Source organism: Pipistrellus kuhlii, unplaced genomic scaffold (assembly GCF_014108245.1).
Source record: "Pipistrellus kuhlii isolate mPipKuh1 unplaced genomic scaffold, mPipKuh1.p scaffold_m20_p_2, whole genome shotgun sequence".
NCBI lineage: Eukaryota > Metazoa > Chordata > Mammalia > Chiroptera > Vespertilionidae > Pipistrellus > Pipistrellus kuhlii.
The window spans coordinates 136129801-136154947 of NW_023425515.1; the positions used below are offsets into that span (position 1 = coordinate 136129801).

Here is a 25147-nt window from a genome sequence, read left to right on the forward strand (position 1 = left end):
GGAACTAATACACCACTGATACCCTAACCTGTATTAAAGTATGATTTGTAATTATAATTTGGGTAAATTATTTAACTTTTGGGAGTCACAGCACCTCCATCTTGTCATGGCTATAATAATCCTATATAATAAAAGCCTAATATGCAAATTGTCCCCTCGGGCTGTCCTTCGACTGGGAGTTCGACAGTTTGTTATAATATGTGCTGACTATCTCGGGGTTGCATGGAATATGGCAGGCATTGGCAACATGACACTGGCAGTGGGTGGCAGGAGAGGTGGTGCCAGCCCTGATGAGAGAGGGACTGTTGTGGGATGGTGGAGCAGGTGAGTGGGCAGTGCCAGGCCAACACGGGTGTAAGTGGCAGCCTGATCACCCTATTGATCACCCTGCAGACAGCTACCAGCAGCAGCGGGGGGCAGGGCTATCACCCAGCTTCCAGGCACTGAGAGCCATGTGGGGGGCCCAGCCCTGATTGATTTCCCTGTAGGCAGGATGGTGGAGCAGGTGAGGGGACAGCACCAGGGCAAGGTGGGCTACCAAGCAGGGCTGTGGGGCGGCAATGCTGGGGGCATGAGATGGGGCCTGATCCCCACAGGGCACCCTAAGGGACCCCCACCTGTGCACGAGTTTATGCACCCCCCCTCCCCCAGGCCTCTAGTGCTTATTATATTAAAGAGCTAAAGGGCTACTATTCTCTAGAAACTCTAGACATTGCCTAACTTAGCTCCTCAGAAGACAGTTGGCTAGCTGGTCTGCGGGTCCCTTGGTCCCTTGTTAAGAAAGGAAGTCCTTGCCCCCTGGAGCATGATAGCCATGAGGCCCAAGTGATGTTAATAATGTCAGGATCCCATAGCCAGGATGTCAAAGGGATCCTGATGTTACCCTGAAAGGAGTCCTGGAGTAGAGGAGGGAGGTTCTAGTAGAGTAGGACGCTAAGTGAAAAATCTACTTTCAAGTCTCACTACCACTTTCCCCATGGTTCTGTGGCTTTGTCTGGAAGGACGACCGGTCTAATTAGCATAGCACACTTTTATTATTGTAGATTCTGAGGTTTGTTTGCTGGTTTTATTCTCCAATAAACAAACAAACAAATTCACTTCTCTCTTTCAGTCCTTTCCCTTCCAGCTGAAACATCTCTACTGTATCCCTTCTCAGGTTCATGGAGGTGTTTGTTTGTTTGTTTTATTTTTAACCAATTATTTAGTCAAGAAATAGTTATTGAGCACCTATTAGACGAAAAGCATGATGCTAGTGCCCAGATATACAGTCTAGAGCAGTGGTTCTCAACTTTCCTAATGCCACGACTCTTTATGTTGTGGTGACCCCCAACCATAAAATTACTTTTGTTGCTACTTCATAACTGTAATTTTGCTACTGTTATGAATCTTAATGTAAATATCTGTGCTTTCCGATGGTCTTAGGTGACCCTGGGGCATGGGGCAGCCTGGGTGAGGGGCCTGTGATTGTTTGCAGGCCAGCCATGTCCCCAAGTGGAGACCCTAGTATCTGGGATTTATTTATCTTCTATAATTGAAACTTTGTAGCCTTGAGCAGAGCCAAACCCCCTGCTTGCTCTGTGGCTGCAGCCATTTTTGTTGGGATTTATTTATCTTCTATAGTTGGAACTTTGTAGCCTTGAGTGGAGGCCAAGGCAGGCCAGGGCAGGCAGAAAGCTAGGCTTCTTTTATTGCCCAGGGCAACTTAAGCCTCCTGCTCTCTCTAGCTTCGTGTCTACCACTACTTTTGTTGGGATTTATTTATTTTTTATAATTGAAACTTTGTAGCCTTGAGTGGAGGCCTGGGCCCACCAGGGCAGGTGGAAAGCTTGGCTTCCTCCATTGCTGGGGAAACCCAAGCCTCCTGCTTGCTCTGTGGCCATATCCATCTGGGTTGGGTTAATTTGCATACCCACTCCTAATTGGCTGGTAGGCTTGGCTGGTGGGTGTAGCAGAGGTATGGTAAATTTGCATATTACTCTTTTATTCGATAGGATCAATATATAAATGAATATATGTGAATGGATATATATTAACAATATATGTTAAATAAAGTGTCTTTAAAAGGAAATACACATAAAAAGATTATGTATATTGATTGGTTAATGGAAATGTGATCACCAGAGGCTTCATAGGAATCTAACCCTGTATTTCCCCTAATAGCAATGGCTCAGTATTTGCTACTTCAGTGTTCACAGCAACTGTATAGAACATCCATAAAATGTCAGAATCAACTGTACTTCAACTTCAGAATTATGGTAAGTGCTATGAAGGCAAGGGTACTAGATGAAAAAGAGGCCTTCAGGAAATGCCTCTTCCAGAAATGGAACTGGAGTCTAGATCTGCATGACAAGGAGATAATTGCATAGAGATTTGGGGAAAGAGCTTTCCAGGCACAAGGAGCAGAGCAAAGGTCCTTAGGCAGGAACAAATGTGGTAGATTCCCCGCTAGGCAAGACTGGTGAACCGTGGATGGGCCAGAGGATGAAGAGAAAAGATCAGAGAGGAAAGCAGAGCCAGGGTCACAATAAGGACAAAGAATAGCCTTGGGAGAGTTTCAGCAAGAAATAGACATGGCAGGTTGCCGGGTGCACCAGGGATTGAAGGAGGCTGAGTGGAAACAGTGAAACCAGGTAGGAGCTAAGGCATTCATCTAAGTGAGGAATGTGGAGGCTTGGACTAAGGTAGTAGATGTGGAGATATGTGAGATGAACAAGTTTGAGACATATTTTAGAGGTGAAATTAACAGGAGTTGGAATGATTTAAAGGGGAGTAGGTAGGGGTGTGGAAAGAGAAAAGGGTCAAAAATGGCTTTGGCATTTAAGGGTGACACATTCATTAATTCCATACATACTTGTTGGGCAGCATAGTCTGCTCCAATGCCATTTACTGTTAGCTGACGTCCTCCTACCATCTCCACCTCTTCTGCCACCCTGGCCCAAGCCACCACCTCCTCCTTCCTGGATTGTTGCGTCTGTCCTCACCCCTGCAGTTCTCAACAGAGTAGCCAGGTTAACCCATGGAGACGTAAGGCAGGTCATGCCACTCTGCTCTGCTTAAATACTGCCAACAGTTGCTTATCCCGAATGATTAACAGCCAAAATCTTCACAACAGTCTACAGGCTTAGATCTTTCTCTTTCCACTCTTGCTGTTTCCTCTGTTTCCAAACATGAAGTGTAAGTCAACTCTGAGAGAAAGTTTCAGCAACAACAAAAACAAAGGCTTGCTAGTTACTTAGCCTCTGAAAGTAGGAACATTAGTTTGGCTGTCTAAGTTCTAGCTTCTTTGCTTACCAATCAGTCCAGTGGAATCTTACTGGGAAGTACAGATAAATATTGTTTATGAGCCAGGGTTTTAAAAATATCATTGTAATAAAAGTAATAACTTGCACACTTACCACACTTTATAATTACCAAAGGTTTCTCAATCATCATTCAATTTGAAGTTTGAAGGGATGGGTTGGCCTGAGTCTATTTCTTAGTTTAAAATTCTCTCTTCCACTCGTACTTTTCATTTTATTTAACATTTTTCATTTTATATTTTCAATGACCTGATGTAATTTTAGTCCATGTACATGTTGATCAGTTGCTCCAATTTGTATGATTTTCACTTGCTTATTGCATATTAAAATATTGTGCCTGGGGACGGTTTCTAAATTGTTTCCACTTACCCAAGCTCTCCATATTTACAGGCTCTAATTCTTCACTACCTGAAATTTAATAAAGTAATGTCAAATTTACATTTTTGAATCAAATATATATTTTAGTTTATTAAATATTTTTAACCAGGTCTCAGAACACAAAATATAAATGCAAATATATGATGAAGTCTTAAACTATTTTATAAATAAATAAACAGAATCTGAATAATTTGTCTTTCTCTTCATGACATGTGTCCTATGGTATAGAGCAGTAATGAAATACATACAAAATAAAAATAAATGCCCATGTTTTGAATTCCACTTGTGTTTTGCTTTAAGACAGCCAAAATATTTAAGTTTACTTGATACATAAAACCATGATCACTTTGGCTGCTAACTGTACAAAGACTGAACTCATAAAAATCCCATTAGTGAAAAGACAATCCTACCAGCTGTGTCCTTATCACGTTTTCCTTTTTTCTTTTTGCCTCTCGGACTCTTTCCTTGTCGAGGTTTTGGAGCCATGGCTCTGACTCAGGCTGCACAAAGAGAGAATGCCATTAGATGCCTGGCTCACAGGTTCAAAATAGCAAACATTAGCAAACATGAGTATGTTTTCTAAGTTGAGCCTTTGGCTAACTCAACATGTATCTTTTTATTTTTTTAAATATATTTTTATTGAATTCAGAGAGGAAGAGAGAGGGAGAGAGAGAGAGAAACATCAATGATGAGAGAATCATTGATTGGCTGCCTCTTGCACGCCCCCTACTGGAGATCAAGCCCATAAGCTGGTCATGTGCACTTGATCAGAATCGGACCCAGGACCCTTCAGTCCACACTCTTATCCACTGAGCCAAAGCAGCTAGGGCAACATGTATCTTTACAGAGTTCCGGGAGCAGAGGTTTATTGCAATAACAATCTAAGTCTAGACCTTGCCATTCGGTGGAGCCATTCAGCTGAAACGCAGGGCTGTGACCTGCCAACTCCTCCAGGTTTCAGCCTCAGGCCCTGCCATGGAAGCACCAGAGAGGACACTGCTGCCCCGCCTCTGGCTGTGGTTCTGCACCCAGGGAGCTGCTCTGTGCTGCCCGTGCCAGCTCCCTGGCAGGTGCCCCAGCTACACAGACAGATTTAAAGTCCTTGGGCAGACACAGGCCCACAATGTGCACATATGCACATAATTGTCAATTAACATAAAATTGGAGCATGCGTGCATGTAACCACTGTGTCCTTATTTGTACTGTCAGGAAAGGCCTCCAAAAGTTTCTGGGGGATGGCTCATCAATTTTGACAGGACACAGTTTTGGCCAAGGGCCTTGCTATGGCATCGAACACTTCTCATCTCCTCAGTGCTCACCTTTGCCCCATCTTGTTCAGTGGTTAGGAATGTGATTTCAGGAGTCTAACCAGAGGGGCTTAAAAACAGCCTCTATCTTTTATCAGCTGACTGACCCTGGGCAAATTGTTGACTGATTCATCAGTTGAATGGCGATAATAAGACCTAACGCACAAGGTGGTTGTGAAGATATAATGAAATAAAGTTGCATCATCATCAACTCAGTCTTCTTACACTGTACACTGTTTGTCTCATTTTAATAAACCAGCACAGGTTGAATATTATTTCCTAGTGTGGGGGAGGAGGAAATGTTCTTCTGCCCTGAGTGGATCTAATAATCGAGTAGATTTGAGTCAGATTAACCAGAGAAAATAACCCAGATTTAACACATATATATGGATGGAAACCCTGCATCCTGGTATGAAAGAGTCAGGGATTCCACATGCACCGAGGCTCAGAGACAGAAAGGGAAACGGAGGTATGACTGGTGAGCCAGGGAGGAGGTAATGCATCTCGGGCCTTCAAAGGGTCATTTCGGTAATTATTAGTGTGCCCTGCCATACAGATAGGTAAGGTAAAATGCCATTTCTGGTATTAATTCTTATGGTGGGCCAGGCTCCTAATTTAAATTCTACTAGATAGGGCAGGGAACAGGAGTTTCTCTGGAGTCTGCAGGGTTCTAGTTACCTTTAGCTCAAACAATCCACATATCACTAAGACTGACATACGGGTACCTTGTCTCTACCCCAGCAATCGCCCATAGTCAAAACACCAAGAGTTTTATTTTATGCCCAATACCTTGATCACTAAATCTTGACTAAAGTGTGGGTATGTGTCTAAGTATTTGGGCAGGCACATTTTTTCCTTCAAATTTTTCACACATATTTTTTTCAAATGATAATAGTGACAGCTCATGTTTGGTGAGTGATATGTGCCAGGCATGATTTGAAGTAATTTACATGTACTATTTATTTTTATTTTAACCAATCTTTTAGGTAGGCATTTTATTTTATTTATTGATTGATTTTAGAAAAGGAACGGGGGGGAGGGGAGAGAGAGAGAGAGAGAGAGAGAGAGAGAGAGAGAGAGAGAGAGAGAGAGAGAGAGAGAGAAATTTGTTGTTTTATTTATTTATGCATTCATTTGTTGCTTCTTGTATATACCCTGACTGGGTATCAAACCCAAAACCTTGGCATGTCTAACCACTGACTGAGCTACCCCACCAGGGCCTAGGTAGTCATTTTACTAATGCTATTATCTTCATCTCCATTTTATGATGTGAAAACAGAGGTCAGGTAACTTGCCTGAAGGGACATATAAGCCATAAGCCATGGAGCCAGAGTGTGATTCCCTTGGTCTGACTCCAAGTTCTGTACTCTTAACCTTTGTACAAACTATTTTAGAGGTAACTATTGTGTTTCATTACAAATCAAGCTATCTACACTAATAAAAGAGCAAAATGCAAATCGACCGTACATTACAAAGCCCACCAGCCAATCAGGAGTGAGTATGCAAATTAACCCGACAAAGATGTCAGGTTAATTTGCATACTTAGGCACTGAGCAGCTGGGCGGTGGAATGGGATGCTTGCATCATCGCATGGCAACAATGCAGGCGTTCCACACCGTTTCAGCCACTCCAGGCCTCTAGGTATAGTGGGAAGGTGGAAAGACGGCTCTGGGGTTGGAGCAAAGGCGGTGCCAGCAGCCAGGGGAAGGAAGGTCCATTCTTGCATGAATCTTTCTTGCATTGGGCCTCTAGTATAAAATAATTGTCTTTACCTAGAAAGTTATAATTTAATGTTTTAATTAGCATTTTATTTCTGACAATTTAGAAATTTCTACTTTTTTGTATTTTATATTATTTTTTTACATGCAATAAACATTAATATTTAAGGAAAAATGATTTTAAGTATAATAATGTTACATGCAATAAACATTAATATTTCAGGAATTTCAACTTTTTAAATATTCTGCAATGGGTGGCTCTGACCCAATTCTTCAGCTTGTCAATTGTCCATCCCACTTTCCAGCCTTAGCATAATTTCAAATCTTGGACCTAGTCCTTTTTTCAAAATATTCTCTGTAAATATACTCCTCTCCATATTCTATTCCAGCTGTATTTGACTTAAAATAGAGTACCACCTGGACCCATCCTTGCCCCCCCCCCTTCCAACACACACACACTTGCATAAACACACTATCACCACCACCACTACCACCACTGTTCATTCTAGAAATATTTATTGAGCAACTGTGATATACCAGATGCAGGTGTTAGGGATACAGTAGTGAATGAAAGAGGCAAACCATTGCCCTGACAGAGCTCACATTCTAGGGGGGGAAACAGGCAGCAAGCAAATAAAAGAGCAAAATAATTAATACTTCACATGGTGATAACTATTAAAGAGAAAAATCAAGTAGGAAGAAGAAAATGGTTGTAGGAGTGCAGATGTTGCAATTTTATATTAAACAATCAGGCTAGGCCTCATTAATAGACATTGGAGCAAAGACCTAAGAAAAGGAGGAAACAAAAAATGTAGACAACAGGGGAAAGAAGGGTGTTTCCAGGCAGAAGGAACAGTAAGTGTAAAGGTTTTGGGGGAAGGAGTATGCTCGGCACATTTAAGGAAACTGCAAGAAGGTCACAAAGGCTGGAGCAGAGTGAGTGAGGGGCAGTCTAGGCGATGAAGTTGGTCAGAGAGAGGTGGGGATATATATATCAGTCAGCTTTGCTGCAGTAACAAATGTCCCCTAAGTCTCAGTAACATGCAACAACAAACATTTATTTCTTCTCATGTTCTGTCTTGTGACTGAGAGTGGGGTGCTGCTTCAAGTCTTATTCTGGGACTCAGGCTGAAGGAGCAGTCCCTATTTGATACATGCTACTTTCATGGCAAAAGAAAAAGCAAGAGAGTTTATAGAACCACACAACTTCTAAATCTTTTCCTTGGCACTGGCACACTGTCCTTTCTGTTCACATTCCACTGGCTCAAGCCAGTCACACAGCCAATCCTGATAATGGGGAAGGAATATATGCTTTCATGGCAATGCATGGGAATATATGATCCTCTTACAGAGAAAGGAGGTAATAGTTGGGTACAATTATACAACACTAGAGGCCCAGTGCACAAAATTTGTGCCCTAGGTGTGTGTGTGGGGGGGAGTTCTTTCAGCCCAGCCTGCGCACTCTCACAGTGTGGGAGCCCTTGGGGGATGTCCCATGGGGAGTGGGCCTAAGCCAGCAGTCAGACATCCTTAGCATTGCCACGGAGGCAGGAGAAGCTCCTGCCACCACTGCTGCTCTCACCAGTCATATGGGAGTACACTGACCACCGGGGGGCAGCTCCTGTGTTGAGTGTCTGCCCCTTGGTGGTCAGAGTGTGTCATAGCAACCGGTTGTTCTGCTGTTCAGTCAATTTGCATATTAGCCTTTTATTAAATAGGATGCCACAAGGGGTCTAGGCCATGTATAAGAATGGGGGTTTTTACACTGAATGAAGTGAAGAGCTGTTGGATGATTTTGAGCTGAGAAGTTATATTATTTGATTGGACTCATATTTTAAGAATTGAGCAAAAGCTGTGACTGCTGTGCTACAAAGACTGCAGTGAGGAAAGGGCTGAAGCAGAGTCCGATTGAGAAACATTCAGCCTGGTGCACATGGCTCAGTGGCTGGGCATTGACCTATCGTGCTTGATCCCCAGGTGGAGTGTTCAGGGGGCAGCCGCTCAATGATTCTCTTTCATCATTGATGTTTCTCTCTCTCTCCTTCTCTCCCTTTCTCCCAGAAAAAAAAAAAAAAAAAAAAAAAAATATATATATATATATATATATATATATATATATATATATATATATATGAAAAAGATGTATTCAATCATCCAATGGAGAGAAGATGGCAGCTTAGATCAGGGAGATGCAATGGAATGGACAAAGTGATTGGGCTCTGGGTATATATAAAAGGCTAAGTGACCAACCATTCATCCGTCTGACCATCCAACTGGCTGGCACATATGAGGTGCACTGGCAATTTAAAAATAAACATTGACTCATATATGTGTGATATTTGTCCCTGTCTGACACTGGCCTCCCATTTAAATGTATTGGAAGACAGTTTCCCATGATGCCAGCATTTGCAATGACTATTAATAAATCACAAGAACAAACTCTAGACAGAGTAGGAATATTCCTACCTGAACCCGTTTTCAGACATGGTCAGTTATATGTTGCTTTCTCTTGAGTTCGAAGAGAGTATGCTGTTAAAGTTGTAAAAACTTTATCACAAGGGAAATTAGCCAAGCACTCTGAAAGTGTTTTTACTCTTAATGTGGTATACAGGGAGATATTAGAATAAGTTTAGTCAATTTATCAGTCATTGTTTTCAACAATGTTGTTTTTATATCATGTTTTTGTTTTTATATCGTGTTTGTTGTTATTGTTTACTTATTAATCAATTTATATTATTTTCACATACATTTTTACCAATTTTCTTTCATCTCTGACACTTCTATTATAAAGGGTGAATAGCTATATTAAAATATTTCTTCTAGTTAATTTCCTTTCAATATGCACAAATCTGTGCCCTGGGCCACCAGTATTTTATAAGTAGAGTCAATAGGATTTGCTGATGACTCGGATGTAGAGTCTGAGAGAAAGAAAGGGATCGTGTCTTTAATGAGTTTTACCTAAGAAATTGAAAGCATGGGGTTGCTATTTGTTGAGATGGGAAACCCATGGAAAGAGAAGATTTGAAACGGAAGATCAGGAATTCAATTTGAGGTATGTGAAGTTGGACTGTGAACTAGATTATAAACTCTGGGAGGATGTGAGCTCTATAAATGGCACAGTTGTACATAAAAAAAAAAAAAAGCCTGAATTAGTAATTTCTTCTTTCACTCCTTTCCTTCTGCCATTCTTAGCTTATGAATTTCCAATCTGAACAAGAGGCTTTTGGCTCATGGTCTGTGTAATAATAATCTGTATGCATACCAGGTTAGTTTTCTCTTGCTGCTGTAACAAACTACCACCAACTTAGTGTTTAAAATAACACACATTTATTATCTTATAGTTCTATAGTTTAGAAGTCTGACTCCACCACCTCACTAGGCTAAAATCAAGGTATCAGTGGGGGTCCATTCTTTTTCGAGGCCCCAAGAGAGCATCTGTTTCCTTGTTGTCTCTAGTTTTTAGAGGCCACCAGCATCTCTTGGCTTGTGGGCTCTCTTTCTCCATCTTCAACACCAGCAATTATAAGTTAAGTCCTCACATACCATTCTCTGTCTGACCTTGTCTTCTTCCTCTCTCTTCCCAAAGTATTTGTAAGCTCATCATGCTTGCCTCCCATCTTTTTCTTCTTGTAAACAAAAGTTTAGAATATGAGCTAAGACTAACATCGTGGAAGTCTGGTGATGTGTCTCCAAGATCTGCTGCTGCATGGTCAGTCTCCACCAAGACCTGGTTAAGCTTTAAGGCTCTCCTGGGCTCTTCAGTGGTCTTCTGACAAGTTTCCAATTAGTCTGTTATGCTTGTTTCTCCCCTTCCAACCTACCTCCACCTCTTTCCAAGACAGACTATTCATTTAAGTGGATGCTGTTCCATCACTTCACCCTTTGAAATGTCTCCTGAATTTGAAGCTCTCCTTCCCATAGCCTTCATGTGGTCAGGCCTTTAACATGCCCTCCTGTACCAGAAGCTCCTGTTTTGTGCCATGAACCCTTTGGCAGCCTGATGAAGCTCCATAAATCCAATGAAAACATACGATTGCAAGGGAGATTTTTTTGAAATACAGTTATCAAAATATTTTGAAAATTATGATATAATAATTTATGTGCTTCTTTATTAATGCAAAACAAGACCTAGCAGTGATTCTAACTACCACCTTAATTTTGAGGATGTGATGAACATAAACCATCTACACTAATAAAAGAGTAAGATGCAAATTGACCCCACCTTTGCAACACTCACCAGCCAATCAAGAGTGAGTATGTAAATCAACCCAACAAAGATGGAGGGTTAATTTGCATAAGCAGGCACCACCCCAGCCACTCTGGGCCTCTGGGCAGTGTGGGAAGGCAGAAAGGTTGCGCTGGAAGGCCCATTTTTGCACAAATCTTCATGCATCGGCCTCTAGTATATTTATAACATCCATAATGTAATAAGAAAAGAAGTGCAATTTCTCTTAGTGGCAAAGTCAGGCCTTCTAATACTACTGTGGTTTGTTACTAAATGCATACATTTCAATTAGCCGTTAGTAAAAATAAACATGTGATTTTCTCTATCCATACCCCACCCTCCAATCAGATCATGGACATTTAACTAGCCTCCCTGACTCTGTTCCAACCAGCAGAGTCACCCATCGGACAGGTCTTCAAAGCCCTCCTTGTCTCCTTGTGAAACGCAGATCTTAACCAGTCACTTCCTTTTATACTGGAGCATCTAATGTGGATCCCTATAGTCCACAGCGGCATTCTCCTACACTAGGGGAGAAATGGAGCTCATCTGAAATGCAAACTTCCTGGAGCCACTGTGATTCTGCAGGTGTGGGTGAGTCTGCGATCTAAAAATCACCATGAGGCAGTCGTGCACAGGTCTGCAGACTAGATTCCAATTGTGTAAGCGCCACCTTTAACACCCTTCACAGTCTGCCCCATCATATCCACTCTTTGAGTTCTACTCCAGCCTCACAGGGTTACTGTCCAATATCTAAACAGTCCCAGCATCTCCAAACAGTCTTCCTACCTCCTTCTCTGGGGAACCCCCTGCCCTCCAGCCACTCCTGCTCCATACCATGCACACATGTCTCCGCTTGCTTCAATCTCACTCATCCCTCATCCTGCAAGGCTCAACTCCAGCAGGACCTTCTCACTGATGTCTCTCCAGCTTTCTCACGCAGGCCTAAACGGTTTTGTTCTCCTTGACACTTTCTAATCACACCATAGTGAGTTAACTATGCCAGGCTTTCACAAATGCAGAAGGCCCCAAACTCATAGGTGCGTGGAAATGGCTGTGAATTCAAGCAGCATCCAGCATACACTGGGCAGAAGGAGAGAACTTTCTGAGCAACAATCAGGTACTGGAGGTCACTAAGTGAGAAAGACAAAGTCCTTACTTTCAAAGAGTTAAAGTCCCCCCCCCCACTTTCATTTTCTGCACTCCTTATCTGCTCCATCCCATTCTTAACAGTCCAGAAGTCATCTTTAACTACTTTAGTCCAAGTTTATCTTTTCTTCTTTGATCTCTAATACCGATGAACAACCAGAATAATGTTATTTTCCTTTCCATTCACCCACTCACCCATCCATCCATCTATCCATCCATCCATCCATCATCTATCCAGTATTTATTGGTCTCCCACTATGTGCCAAGTAATGTGATAGACGCTGGGGATATGCTATCTATTAACAGGACACTGTACCTGTCCTTAAAGTTCTTAAGAATGTCCTTATCTGCTCTCTCATTTCTATTTTTTGTCTTCTGGCTAGGCTGAAAGTTCTTTTCAAGCAGGAAAAGTTTTGTACTTTTTTGTAGTCTCCACTGTGTCCAGTACATTGTGTTCCAACGCCCTTGAAAACAGCAGAGTATTTGTTTTCCAAACCTCCTTTCCCATTCTGAGCTTCCCTTACCTGATACTGCTAAACAGAAGAGAAAAGAAGCCTCTTTGCAGTACCGTAGCAGAAAACTACTTCTGGAGCCGAAGAGGGAAGGTTTACCCTCCTCTCAGAAAAACAAGTCCTAAGAGCATATAACGCAGCTCCTTTGCAGGCGGTTGCTGTGACGCATCCGTTGCTAAGAGAAAAGAGGCGGTGACACAGCGGAGATTGACAAGGCACCCAAACCAATACAGTCTCCGTTTTCTAAGTTTCTTCCAACTGTGATTGGTTGCTATGATGATAACGTCACGTAACAGGAAACGGGGAGAGCTTCGGCGGTTAACCACTTGCGAGGAAGGAGTTGCACATGACAATAATTTCATTGAGAACAGCGGCCCCACCTGACCCCCGATCTGACAGGCGAGGTCCAGCGCAGCCGAGCCAGGAGAAGAAGCCCGCTGGGGTGTGGCTCCAGCAGCAGGGAGGGAGGGCGATGTGAGATAGCGGGTAGCATCCTTAGGGCAGCTGCCTCGCCTTGCAAGGGCCAGCTGGGTCCTCCCAGAAACCTGCCCTAGATTCCCCCGTGAAGGAGAGATAATCCGGTTCCATTATCTTCTAAAGTGTTACCTTTCCCTCTTGCCAACCTAACGTTTGTATAAATTTTAACTCAAATCTTAACAATGAGTCTCACACTTAAACCCCTAAGGAACTCCACGGTTCATTTTCTCTGTGGTTATAGGGTCCTAGCGGGTTTGGGTCAGTGGATAGAGCGCTGGCCTGTGGACTGCAGGGTCCGGGGTTCCAAGGGCACATGCCCGGGTGGCTGGTTCAATCCTCAGTAGAGGGCGTTCAGGAGGCAGCTGATCAATGATTCTCATCATGGATGTTTTACCTCTTTCTTTGAAATAAATAAAAATATATTTTTAAAAAGTCCGTGTTGAATATTTTGCTAAGTGAGAGTGCAAATACAAGATTCAACCAAAAGATAATGTTCCCATCTCTGAGTTCAGCCACTTTTAATACCTAAATTTTAAACAGTTCAGTGTGTTCCAAATAGGTTGTTTAGTTTGAAAAACTATGCTCAATAAATTATTTCAAATGTAAAGAAGGAGAATTCATGTTTGTTAACAGAAATCAGTTTTTTCCCTATTCTGCTGGATATATGACAATTACATTTTTAAAAATATATATTTTATTGATTTTTTACAGAGAGGAAGGGACAGGGATAGAATTAGAAACATTGATGAGAGAGAAACATTGATCACCTGCCTCCTGCACACCCCCTACTGGGGATGTGCCCACAACCAAGGTACATGGCCTTGACCGGAATCAAATCTGGGACCCTTCAGTTCGCAGGCCAATGCTCTATCCACTGAGCCAAACTGGTTAGGGCAGCGATTAAAATTTTGAAAAATATTAGTATGAAGGAATCCCAAATTAGTAGCCTATCCAGATTGCTCACAGACCTTATTCTGTCCCTTCTCCATAGCACTGTCCTAAAAAGGCCAACATAGTGTCTTAAATGCAGTATATATTTTAATGAATGCTTACTGAATCAGATTTAAAGTTAAATTATGTTCAAAGTAAATTTATTCTAGTAGACATTGCCTCTGCCCTTTGGGGACAATTAAAAGTAGATTTGAATATTCAACTATCTAGTAGACATTTCCACTTGGATGTCAGAGCCAGCCAGGAGATATACATTACTAGTCCACTAGTCCATGAAATATTTGTTACCTATCTGCAACAAGTGCAGAAATTGAAATACTTAAAACTTCATAGTAGCCAGGTAGCTCAGTTGTTTAGAGCATCATTCCAACAGCTAAAGTTGCAGGTTTTATCCCAGTCAGGGCACATGCAAGAATCAATCAATGAATACATAAATAAGTGCAACAACAAATTGGCCTCCCTCTCTCTCTTCTCTTTCTCCCTGCCCCTCTCTCTCTCCCCGCCTCTCTCTCAACAATAAATAAAAATTAAATTCTCTTCTAGACTGCAACTCTATTTTTATTTCTATCAATAGTACATAATATCTTTACTGGAACATAAGAAGTCCTCAATAAATATTTCCTGATAATTATATGTTGAATAAATAAGCATTTTTAATAAAAATGGAATTAAGGGAAAAGAAAATGCATTGGTACAAATTTAAAAAGAGAGGGGAAAATATTAGGGTTTGACATGCACATGATTTAATACCTGTGCTATCTGAGACTTTCAGCTGAGTTATGTTGCTCTGAAGCTCACAGGATTTTTGAGATGGCAAGAAGATAGAAATGTAAAAAAAGCTATCCATCAGATACCAAGAATGCTGCAGGGGGTTCCTGGTTATGTAGTACTGTTTCCAATTCCCAGCAGAGATTAACCTTTGGGACTCAGGAAAAAAAAATGAATTCTTGAAAGGATAATATATACTTTTATTTTTATAGCACTTTATTTTACAAGCTTTAGAAATATAATGAGTAACCATAATAATAAACAATGAATTATTTTTCTGTGATAGGCTTATACCAAAAGTTTCATTTGGTTTTAAAAAGGTAATAATGAAATCTTGGTTTATTATTATTATAAATCAATACATTAAATATGCTTACATATTTCATTTACATGTAAAAGTTATTGCTACCTGTTATAGACATCCTAATAAAAAAGTAATGTGCAAATTAACTATCACTCTGCTACACCCACAAACCATACCCACCAGCCAATCAGGAGTGAGTATGCAAATTAACCCAACCAAGAAGGCTGTGATCACAGAGAGAGCAGGAGGTTTGGGTTTCCCTGGCAACGGAGGAAGCCAAGTTTTCCCCACACCCTGGCCGCCCCAGGCCTCCACTCAAGGCTACAAAGTTTCAATTATAGGAGATAAATAAATCACAGATATCAGGGCCTCTGCTTGGGTCACCAGGGGGCATGGCCATACTGCAAACCACCACAGGCCCCTCACTCAGGCTGCCCCATACCCTAAGGGAACTCCCACCCTGATCTAAGACACCCTTCAGGGCAAACTAGCCAGCCCTCACCCGTGCACCAGGCCTCTATCCTATCTAATAAAAGAGTAATATGCAAATTGACCATCATTCCAACACACAAGATAGCCTCTATGTGGTCAAAGATACTGCCCCCATGTGGACACAAGATGACCATCACAAGATGGTCAGCAGGGGAGGGCAGTTGAGAGGGACCAAGCCTGCAAGGGAGGGCAGTTGTGGGCAATCAGGCCTGCAGGAGAGGGCAGTTATGGGCAAACAGGCTGGCAGGGGAGCAGTGAGGCATCAATCAGGCTGGCAGGGGAGTGGTTAGGGGGTGATCAGGCTGGCAGGCAGGAGAGCAGTTGGGAATCAGCAGTCCTGGATTGTGAGAGGGATGTCTGACTGCCTGTTTAGGATTGGGCCTAAACAGGCAGATGGACATTCCTTGAAGGATTCCAGATTGGAGAGATTGCAGGCTGGGCTGAGAGACACACAAATTTCATGCACCGGGCCTTTAGTTTTATAATAAAAAACATTAAAAGAAGGAAGCATTAATGCAAAATAAATTATAAAATTATTAAGAATAAAAAATTTAACATTTAGAAAGTTATTCTTCAATTGACAATTCAAAATGAGACATGAATTGCCTTATCCAATAGATTTGATCTTTGTCTTATGACAAAAATTTCAGATAAGGAAAAATTTTGCTCATTCTCCATTTGATGTTGGTTCAGTTATTAAAATTAATTACAAAAGCATTATGAGACTGGATATTAGGACATATGTTGCTTTATTATTATTATTTTTTTAATCCTCATTGATTTTTTTTTTAGAGAGAATGGAAGAGAGGGCGAGAAGAGAGGGCGAGAGAGAGAAACTTCGATTGGTTGCCTCCCGCTTCTGGGGCTGGGATCAAACATTTAATGTGGATACATGACCTTGGCTGGGAGTTGAACCCACAGCCTTTCGGTTCAAGGACTGATTCTAAAACCACTGGGCAAAACCAGCCAGGATATACATTGCTTTATATAAGCTTGTTTACTTTCTTTTTAAATGTTTTCTTTTCTTTTCTTTTCTTTTTTTTTTATCAGATAAGGTTTCTTATTCTATAGTCTTTGCTCCCATTTAAAAAATATATTTTTATTTATTTCAGAGAGGAGAGGGAGAGATAAAAACATCAATGATGAGAGAGAATCATTGATGGTCTGCCTCTTGCACTCCCCCAACTGGGGATTGAGTGGGGAAGGGCATGTGCCCCGACAGGGAATTGAAACATGACCTCCTGGTTCATAGGTTGATGCTCAACCTCTGAGCCACACCAGCCAGACCTTTGCCCAAATTTTTAAAAATTTATTTTTCAATTACAGGTGACTTACAATATTATATTAGTTTCAGGTGTGCAATTAGATGTTACTATAATTACAAAGTGATTGCCCTGATGATTCTAGTTCCCATCTAACAAAACATATAGTTATTAAAATATGAGTGGAGGACTTACCCTCCCTGATTTCAAGATTTACTCTAAAGCAAGACAGTTTGGTATGTGTATAGAGACATATAGAATATATGTAGACAATGGAACAGACTAGAGAGCCCAGAAATAGATCCATACATATATTGGATTTTAACTCCAATTGATTCTAGACCAAGATGCCAAAAATAATGTAAAAGGGAAAATTAAGCCTTAATAACCAATCATTGTCTTAAGTGAATATATTGACACCAAATCAAAAGAAAGACAGGAAACTGCTATGCAGAGTCAAAAATTAAGGTCAATATTATGGAAGCATGACAGAAGTACATTAAAGAAGCAGTGAAAATCTAAGTTGTCAGTCTTACTTGTCATTGTTGTCATGTTAGTTCGTGCAAATAAACATTAAGAATTTTATTTCAAGAAATATTAAGTTTTGCAAACAAAATAACTCCCAAAATTAGTGATTTCAACATATTTCTTTGGAATACTGTTGATCTTTCTAGGGCATCTGAGTGTTACATTATAAGAATACTACCCAATCCTGTTTGCTGCATTTTCTAGTGTTTGAATATTCATTAAATGACATAGATTTTTTGAAAATACAAAATAATTTCATTGTTAAAAAAGTAAATGAACCATAGCCAGGTGGCTCAGTTGAAGTGTCGTCCCAAGCACCAAAAGGTTGTCCTTATGCTAAAAAATGGTTTGGTTATTCTAGTTTCTTTGCATTTTCGTATGAATTTTAGAATCAGCTTGTCAATTTTTATAAAAAGTCTTCCTGGAGCTTTGATTGATATTAGGTTAACTTTATAAATAAATTTGCTGACAGTTAATATCCTAATAATATTGTCTTGCAATTCATGAACATGGTTGATTCATTCATTCATTAATTTAAATTTCACCCCTCCCAAATGAACATTTACAAGAACATAAAATATGTCAGGCATAGTAATGAGTGCTTTGCATGCATCCTATTATTAGATGGGTTATACATAGAAGGGGCTGGGAAGGAGAAGATGTTAAGTAATTCCCCAAGGTCACTCCATCTGAATCCCATGTGCTGGAAACAATGAGATACTCAAAAGGCTGTAATCGGCACATTCAATTTGCAAGTGCAATTTGGGAAACATAATTTAATCTCTAATGCCCATATGTCTCCACATATGGGCATAGAAGGGGATTTGGGCCCGAATTCATCTGACTCCAAAGCCTGAATTTTTCTATTCACTCATCTACTTAAGTCAACTCTAGGGTTAAATTAGGGTTATCATCTATACTTGCAAACCTCTCCAAAGTTTAGATTGTTCTAGAAAAATCAAGCACTTCAAGCTCCTATTGTAAAGATGACTTCACTATTATTGTAAAGAAATGGTGTCAAAGTATGCGGAGACATATGGGCATTAGAGATTAAATTATATTTCCCAAATTGCACTTGCAAATTGAGTTTGCTGATTACAGCCTTTTGACTACCTCTTGTTTTCAGCGCATGGGATTCAGATTAATGAACAGCATACAATTCTTGTATCCCATTTCAAGATAAGGTATTTCATTTATAAATTACCCATACAGACTGGTTTAGGACTTGTGAAAGATTTTGAAAAAGGACCTGACAGCTCTTTATATTATTTGGGGGAATTACCTATTATGAATATTCAGTGATTTAAAAAAAAAATTTACCTGGGGCCAAAAAAATAAAATAAAAATCAGTCAAAATATATCCAAAGTGGTTGTGATTTAAATTAATCAAAGTTCCTGATCTAGTAAAGGGATAAACTCAGGTTTAATTTAAAAATTTCATAAAGAAAAAAAAATTATGGCTTGAGATCTACTCTTTCTTAAAAATATATACATATATAGATATATATATTTTATTGATTTCAGAGAGGAAGGGACAGGGAAAGAGAAATGGAAACATCAATGATGAGAGAGAATCATTGATCGGCTGCCTCCTGCATGCCCCCTACTGGGGTTCAAGCTGGCAACCCCAGCATGGAATCCAACCACGACCTCCTGGTTCATCTGTCCATGCTCAACCACTGAACCATCGCAGCAGGACTCGAGGTCCACTCTTAAAGAAGAAAAATATTCAACAGCACTTGTTTAAATTAGAAGGCAGATCTTACTCTGGCCTGTGGAGATAGCTGTAGGGACCACTGCAATGGGATTTCACAGTGGGGGAGAGAGGTGGGCACAAGTCCAAATTCAGCATGGTCCAGAGGATGAAAAATTACTAGGAGAAGACCACACAGGTGAGGGAAGTTCCAGCTAAACCCACTAACTGAAAGCAGGCCAGGCTGATCAGACATTGCCTGAGGGATGACGGAAGATGAGGAACCCCATTCGATATGGAGGATAATCAAGTACTGTGTGTGTGTGTATGTGTGTGTGTGTGTGTGTGTGTGTGTGTGTGAGTGTGTGTGTGTGTGTGTGTGTGTGTGTGTGTTGGGGAGAGGGTGCGGTGTTTTTTTGAGGAAGGAGTTCTGGTAAACTGACTTGGCAGTGTTTTTGCTAAAACTGGATTTTACAAGGAAGTGGACAGAGGCACCTAGGAGAAAGTTTAGGAGCCTGACTAAAGTTTGACCGAGCAAAGCATCCTTGCCACTACCTCAAGTATTCTTAGACCCATTTCTTCTAGGAGCTGTCCAGGGCGTTTTCTGTCCCAGCAGCCAGACTAGACCCAGTGGTTGGCAAATATTAGTCAGCAGAGCCAAATATCAATTTCTTTTGAGAGTCAAAATTTTTAAACTTAAACTTCTTCTAACACCACTTCTTCAAAATAGACTCATCCAGGCCATGGTATTTTGTGGAAGAGCCACACTCAAGGGCCAAAGAGCAGCATATGGCTCGCGAGCCGCAGTTTGCCGACCACAGGTCTAGAGGCTCTAGCCAACAGTTCATTAACGTCTCAACGATTTTGCAAAACTGGAAGGCCTCGAGAGGGTACACTTACACTGTGTAAGTCCCTGTATGCAGACATCAGAACTGACAGCGGTTAGAGAGGTCTGCGCCCCAAGGCCCGCAGGCTCTTTGCCCCGCTTCGCGCCCGCCCCCTCTCCCCGTCCCGGCCAAGCGAGAGGGAGAGCCCAGACCCAAGGACTCCCCCTCACCGCCGGCAGCTCCCGCTCCAGCAGAGACAGCACCTGGAGGGGTGTGCGAGTCGTTCACTGGGACCCAGACAGGAGCGAGGGGTAGGGGTGGGGTGCCCGGAGAACGCAGGGCTCACTCGGACAGCCTCCTCGCCCCGCCCGCCGCCCTGAAAGACAGCGCCAGGAAGGGCGGGGAAGGGAACTGGAGCAGCGGGGCGGAGGGGCCGAGGTCAGGCGGCGGGAGGAGAGAGGATGCCACCGGCGGCGGCTCCCGGCGGCCCGACGCCCGCTCCGCCCGGCTGAGCAGAGCCTCGGAGGTTTCCAGAGGGTCGTCCCCCGGCGGCTCAGAGACCCAACGCCTCCCGCCGGCGGCTAACGGTGCACCCGGGGCCGCCCCGCTGCTCCGCCCCGCGCCCCCGTGCGCCGCGGCCTCAGGTGAGCCAGCCCCGCGCCGCCCGGAGGCATCAGGTGTCCTGGGAACGGCGCCCGCCGCGCAGGGAGCAGCAGCCGCGATGTCCGAGCCGCCGGGGACTTAAAGCGGGAGGGTCGGCCCCGGACTCGGCTCCATGGAGGAGACGCCGGCGGCAGGGGGGTACCCGCTGCAGGTGCTGGGCGCAGCGCCCGCCCGGCCACCCGGCCGAGGTCAGTGGGCGCACGGGCCGGTCGGGCGGGGTTCCATGGGTCGGGTGGGATCGGCGCGACCCCCGCCGGGGTACTCCGGACCCGGGTGCAGGGGCTGGCAGCTCTGACCCGCGCCCAGAAGCAAGGGCCCTGCCCGCCGGGAGCCGGAGGCGGGGATGCCGGGAGCCACCTGAGGACCTCTGGCTGAAGAAGGCCTGGGGAGGGCGGTGGGGGGATGGCGGTCTGCGTGCGGCCGCTCAGAGATGGTCTGGCCGGTGCACAGCAGCCTCTTTTCACTGGGATATCCCTTTATTAGAGGCGTGTGGGCAGGATGGAAATGGGGGACGCGGCGCAAAGCCGGGGGTCCCTGCGCCGGGCTCGGGTGCTCTAAGGGGCTCGGGGCGCACTGCCCGGCAGGAGGGCGCGGCTCAGCTTTGGGATGATCGCGGAGGCCGTCACGCCCTTCCCGAAATTAGAAAAGATAAAAAGATGAAGAAAAGAAAGAAAGAAAGAAAGAAAGAAAGAAAGAGAGAGAGAGAGAGAGAGAGAGAGAGAGAGAGAGAGAGAGAGAGAGAGAGAGAGAGAGAGAGAGAGAGAGAGATGAAGAAGGAAGGAAGGAAGGAAGGAAGGAAGGAAGGAAGGAAGGAAGGAAGGAAGGGAAAGAGACTAAAGTTTTGTGTCTGATCAGGTGACTAGGCGCTTCCAAAGAAATGAGGTTGCGTTACTTGGTCCTCCATTTCCATCCTGCCCACACGCCTCTAATAAAGGGATATCCCAGTGAAAAGAGGCTGCTGTGCACCAGCCAGACCATCTCTGAGCGGCCGCACGCAGACCGCCATCCCCCACCCCCCTCCCCAGCTATTATAACTCTTTTCTTGCTAGGTTCGTTTCGTCTGTTTTATTCTTTCTTTCTTTCGTGTCTTTCGTTCTTCTTGCTATTTCTTTCTTTCTTCTTTCTTTCTTCTTTCTTCTTTCTTCTTTCTTTCTTTCTTCTTTCTTTCTTTCTTCTTCCTTCTTTCCTTCCTTCCTTCCTTCCTTCTTCCTTCCTTCCTTCCTTCCTTCCTTCCTTCCTTCCTTCCTTCCTTCCTTCCTTCCTTCCTTCCTTCCTTCCTTCCTTCCTTCCTTCCTTCATCTTTTTATCTTTTCTCATTTCGGGAAGGGCGTGACGGCCTCCGGGATCATCCCAAAGCTGAGCCGCGCCCTCCTGAGGCTTTTGCTATTTGCACACATTCCCCAGTTCTCTCTAATTGTCTGCAGCTCCATCCAGTCTTTCATCGCCCTAAATAAATAACCTCTGTGTGTGTGAGTTGGTAGATTCCAATAATACCTCGAGATAACCACCCTCGGGACCCCACTCCGCCTCCCGCTGGGCTCTCTGGGGTGGGGGTGAGGAGGGTCAGCTGGCCCTCCTTCAGCTGAGGCTAGGGGTCTGGGCAGGTTGCAGTTTTCACAGCGCCCGCTGCTCAGAAGGGCGTCTGTGATGCGGCAAAGCTAACGATTGCAGCAAGTTTAGCGGTCAGTACTTGTACATGTAATATCTGGTTCCCCGGACAGCTAGGTGCCATGTGCTGAATAAGTTAATTGGGGTTGGCTCATTTTCTCTTTAGTTCCTATGGGTTACTGTTACACGGCCTGTGGCTAGTTTGTTTAAAGTTTAATTTTCCCTATATCAAAATAGAAAAAACTTCATGTGACCTCAAATCTGTAATTCACCAACATGGCTTATTGTTAAGAGCTTCATTGTGTTGGTGTTCTTATGAGTTTTGAGCAACATAAAATCATCTTTGTTTTAAGCCCTATAATAAGTAAAATATTTTAAAATGCTGATTAAAAATATCATACCTTTTTTGAAGAAAAAAGTATTGTGTTCTTGAGTGAAAATCCTGAGGTATTGATAAACTTTTTCTCTCTTTTATGTCTTTACCTAAGAGCTATTATACTCATACTTTGAAAGGCATTTTAACATACACACAAGACACACTTTAATGAGTCCTATTATAATTATTTAATTTTGAAGTGGTTTGTGTGTTACTATAAATATACTTTGTTATTGATTCAGCAATATTCTTATTATTTATATTTTTAAGAGTTTAAAAACATATCCCATGCCTAGTTTGTATAGCAAATATCTATTGTTTGGAGATGCTGTGTTTGCTACGAATGTCTGAATCAGAACCAAAAATGGGATTCTAGGCTTAAAAAAATAGTGTAGTGCCTAAACATTGTCACAATATTGTATTAATATGTATAGTTTGAATTCTCCTTTCATTTCTGAGTACAAGTTATTGGGAAAACATCAAACATAGCCATCCTTTTATGTGGAAAGACTCTCCCTGGTGGTTTGGGGTATTTTATTTTATTTATTTTATTTTAAACAGGTTTCCAGAATATCCTTATTAGTCTGAGGGAAAAGTCCAAGATAGGTCACTTTGGAAAAGCTGACGATAAAGACAGTAAAACCAGCATTATCCTTTTCAAAGGAACAAACAAATAATAGCTATGAACTACTCTGAAAAGTAAAATATACTACAGAAATATCAAATCTCCAATAAAAGGCAAATGCAAGTGACATGGCTGACTGGGATTTGGACTTAAATTGAGCTCCTTTGTTTCCCTTTGTAGGACAGTCAAGTCCCCTGAGGCTCACAGGGCTGCTAAGAACCTTGTGGGCAGTGTTAGGAAACTGCTGGGGCTGTGGGGAGAGTGAGGCTGCTTGCTTAGTGTGAGGCCCGATGCAAGGGCTTTGGTTGCATTTTTACTTGTAAGGCTCCATGCAATCAAAAGATAGCGCTTCCTGTTCTCATTGTGCAGAAGGGAAAACTGAGGCTCAGAGAGGATCATGTCACAAAAGTGTCAAGTTGTAGAACCAGGATTAAATACCAAACAGAACCCAGTGGTTTGAAACTATTTTGATAATCTGATAACTCTTTAAGTCTCTCCAGAAGAAAAGTGGCCATATCCACATATATATTAAAAAAATGTTTGCATATAATTTCAAGGTCCATCTACCCTCTGAAGCCCTGACCTGGGCTTTCAGCTCACAGTCCATGCTCTATATCTGTCACTGAAGGAGACAGAAAGCCCATACATACCATATATGTGTAAGTACATATAACACTTTTCTAAATGTAGACCCTGAGTTTTGTAAGTTTAACTGAGTAAAAAAAAAAAAATCATTTCATAATGGAAACAAAAAGAAAAATGACATGTAACATTCTAATTCAGTCTATAAACATTTAAAGTGCAGTTTACAACCATGGAACTTATCTGAAACCAGATCTTCTATTGAGACTCCTTCAACTATCCTGCAATAGCAAAGAACATAAACTTGTGTCTTTACTTACAGAATGGAAACAGTTTTGTTTGTTTTTTTCCCCTCTAGAGATGGCAAATACTGAGGTTGTTACAAATAGCGGTAACTCTCAGCCGGAGGAAAATGGCTGCACGTTTAACCAGAACACATCTCCCTCTGAGGAGCTTCTATTGGAAGACCAGATGAGGCGAAAACTCAAATTTTTTTTCATGAATCCTTGTGAGAAATTCTGGGCTCGAGGCAGAAAACCATGGAAACTTGTCATACAAATTATAAAACTTGCAATGGTGACTATCCAGGTGAGCACATCAGGTGAGAGGTTTGTTAAAAGCTTCTTTTAATAACAAAGAGGCCCATGACTAGTGTTTTTTTTATTTTTAAATATATATATATGTATAATATATATATATATATATATACATATATATATATATATATATAAAATATATTTTATCAATTTTTTGCAGAGAGGAAAAGAGGGATAGAGAGTTAGAAACATCAATGAGAATCATTGATAAGCTGCCTCTTGCACACCCCCTACTGGGGATGTGCCCACAACCAAAGTACATGCCCTTGATCGGAATTGAACCTGGGACCTTTCTACTGAGCCAAACCAGCTTTGGCCAGCCAGTGATTTTTATAACTTTTAACTGCATGCATAATGGGGGACAATAAATAAGGAAACATGAAATTTTAAACCCTTCTCTCCTAAATTTTTGTGAGAGAAGACTAGGTTTTTTTCTTTCTTACCTTTTTCCTTTTCATCTTTTCTAAAGTTATCATTTCAGCCACATAATCTGATTAGTTTTCAGGAAAAGAAAATTTTAATATTTGGCTTCCAGTGGAGAGGTTTCTGAATCCACCTTGGAGCTAGCTGTTGTCCAATCAGAAGAGCCTTTTCCTTCCTAGTTAGTTTCCTGGGACTTTCTCTTCAGATACTTCAAGGGTTTCTGTAAGGCAAGTAACTTTGATTCTTCGTGATTATGGGAGTCCTGCAGTGGAAGAATTGGAGTTAACTAAAAAGGAGTAGCATAGGGAGTGAGTAAAATATGACACCTTGTTTTAGGAGATGTTAAGAATCTCATTTCCTTGGTTTTTCTTAACATTTTTTTTGGGG

At 42.2% G+C, this 25147-nt stretch overlaps 2 protein-coding genes across 6 annotated transcripts in view; one reads left to right on the forward strand and one right to left on the reverse strand.

Moving 5' to 3' along the window:
• The window catches only part of DNAI3 (dynein axonemal intermediate chain 3), a 76732-nt gene extending 63998 nt beyond the window's left edge, over nucleotides 1-12734 (reverse strand). The window contains exons 1-3 of the mRNA XM_036444807.2: nucleotides 12598-12734; nucleotides 4088-4177; nucleotides 3669-3707 (exon numbers count right to left, since the gene is read on the reverse strand). Of these exons, the coding sequence (XP_036300700.1) occupies nucleotides 3669-3707; nucleotides 4088-4163 (115 nt within the window). The 5' untranslated portion in view covers nucleotides 4164-4177; nucleotides 12598-12734. The remainder of the gene's footprint in view (nucleotides 1-3668; nucleotides 3708-4087; nucleotides 4178-12597) is intronic.
• Nucleotides 12735-20320: 7586 nt separating this feature from the next.
• The window catches only part of MCOLN3 (mucolipin TRP cation channel 3), a 28232-nt gene continuing 23405 nt past the window's right edge, over nucleotides 20321-25147 (forward strand). For 2 of the 5 annotated variants that reach the window (XM_036446670.2, XM_036446669.2), the window contains exons 1-2: nucleotides 20546-20738; nucleotides 24100-24329. In XM_036446670.2, coding sequence (XP_036302563.1) covers nucleotides 20663-20738; nucleotides 24100-24329 — 306 coding nt within the window. In that variant the 5' untranslated portion in view covers nucleotides 20546-20662. The other 3 variants (XR_006742172.1, XM_036446665.2, XM_036446667.2) reach the window with 2 other exon arrangements.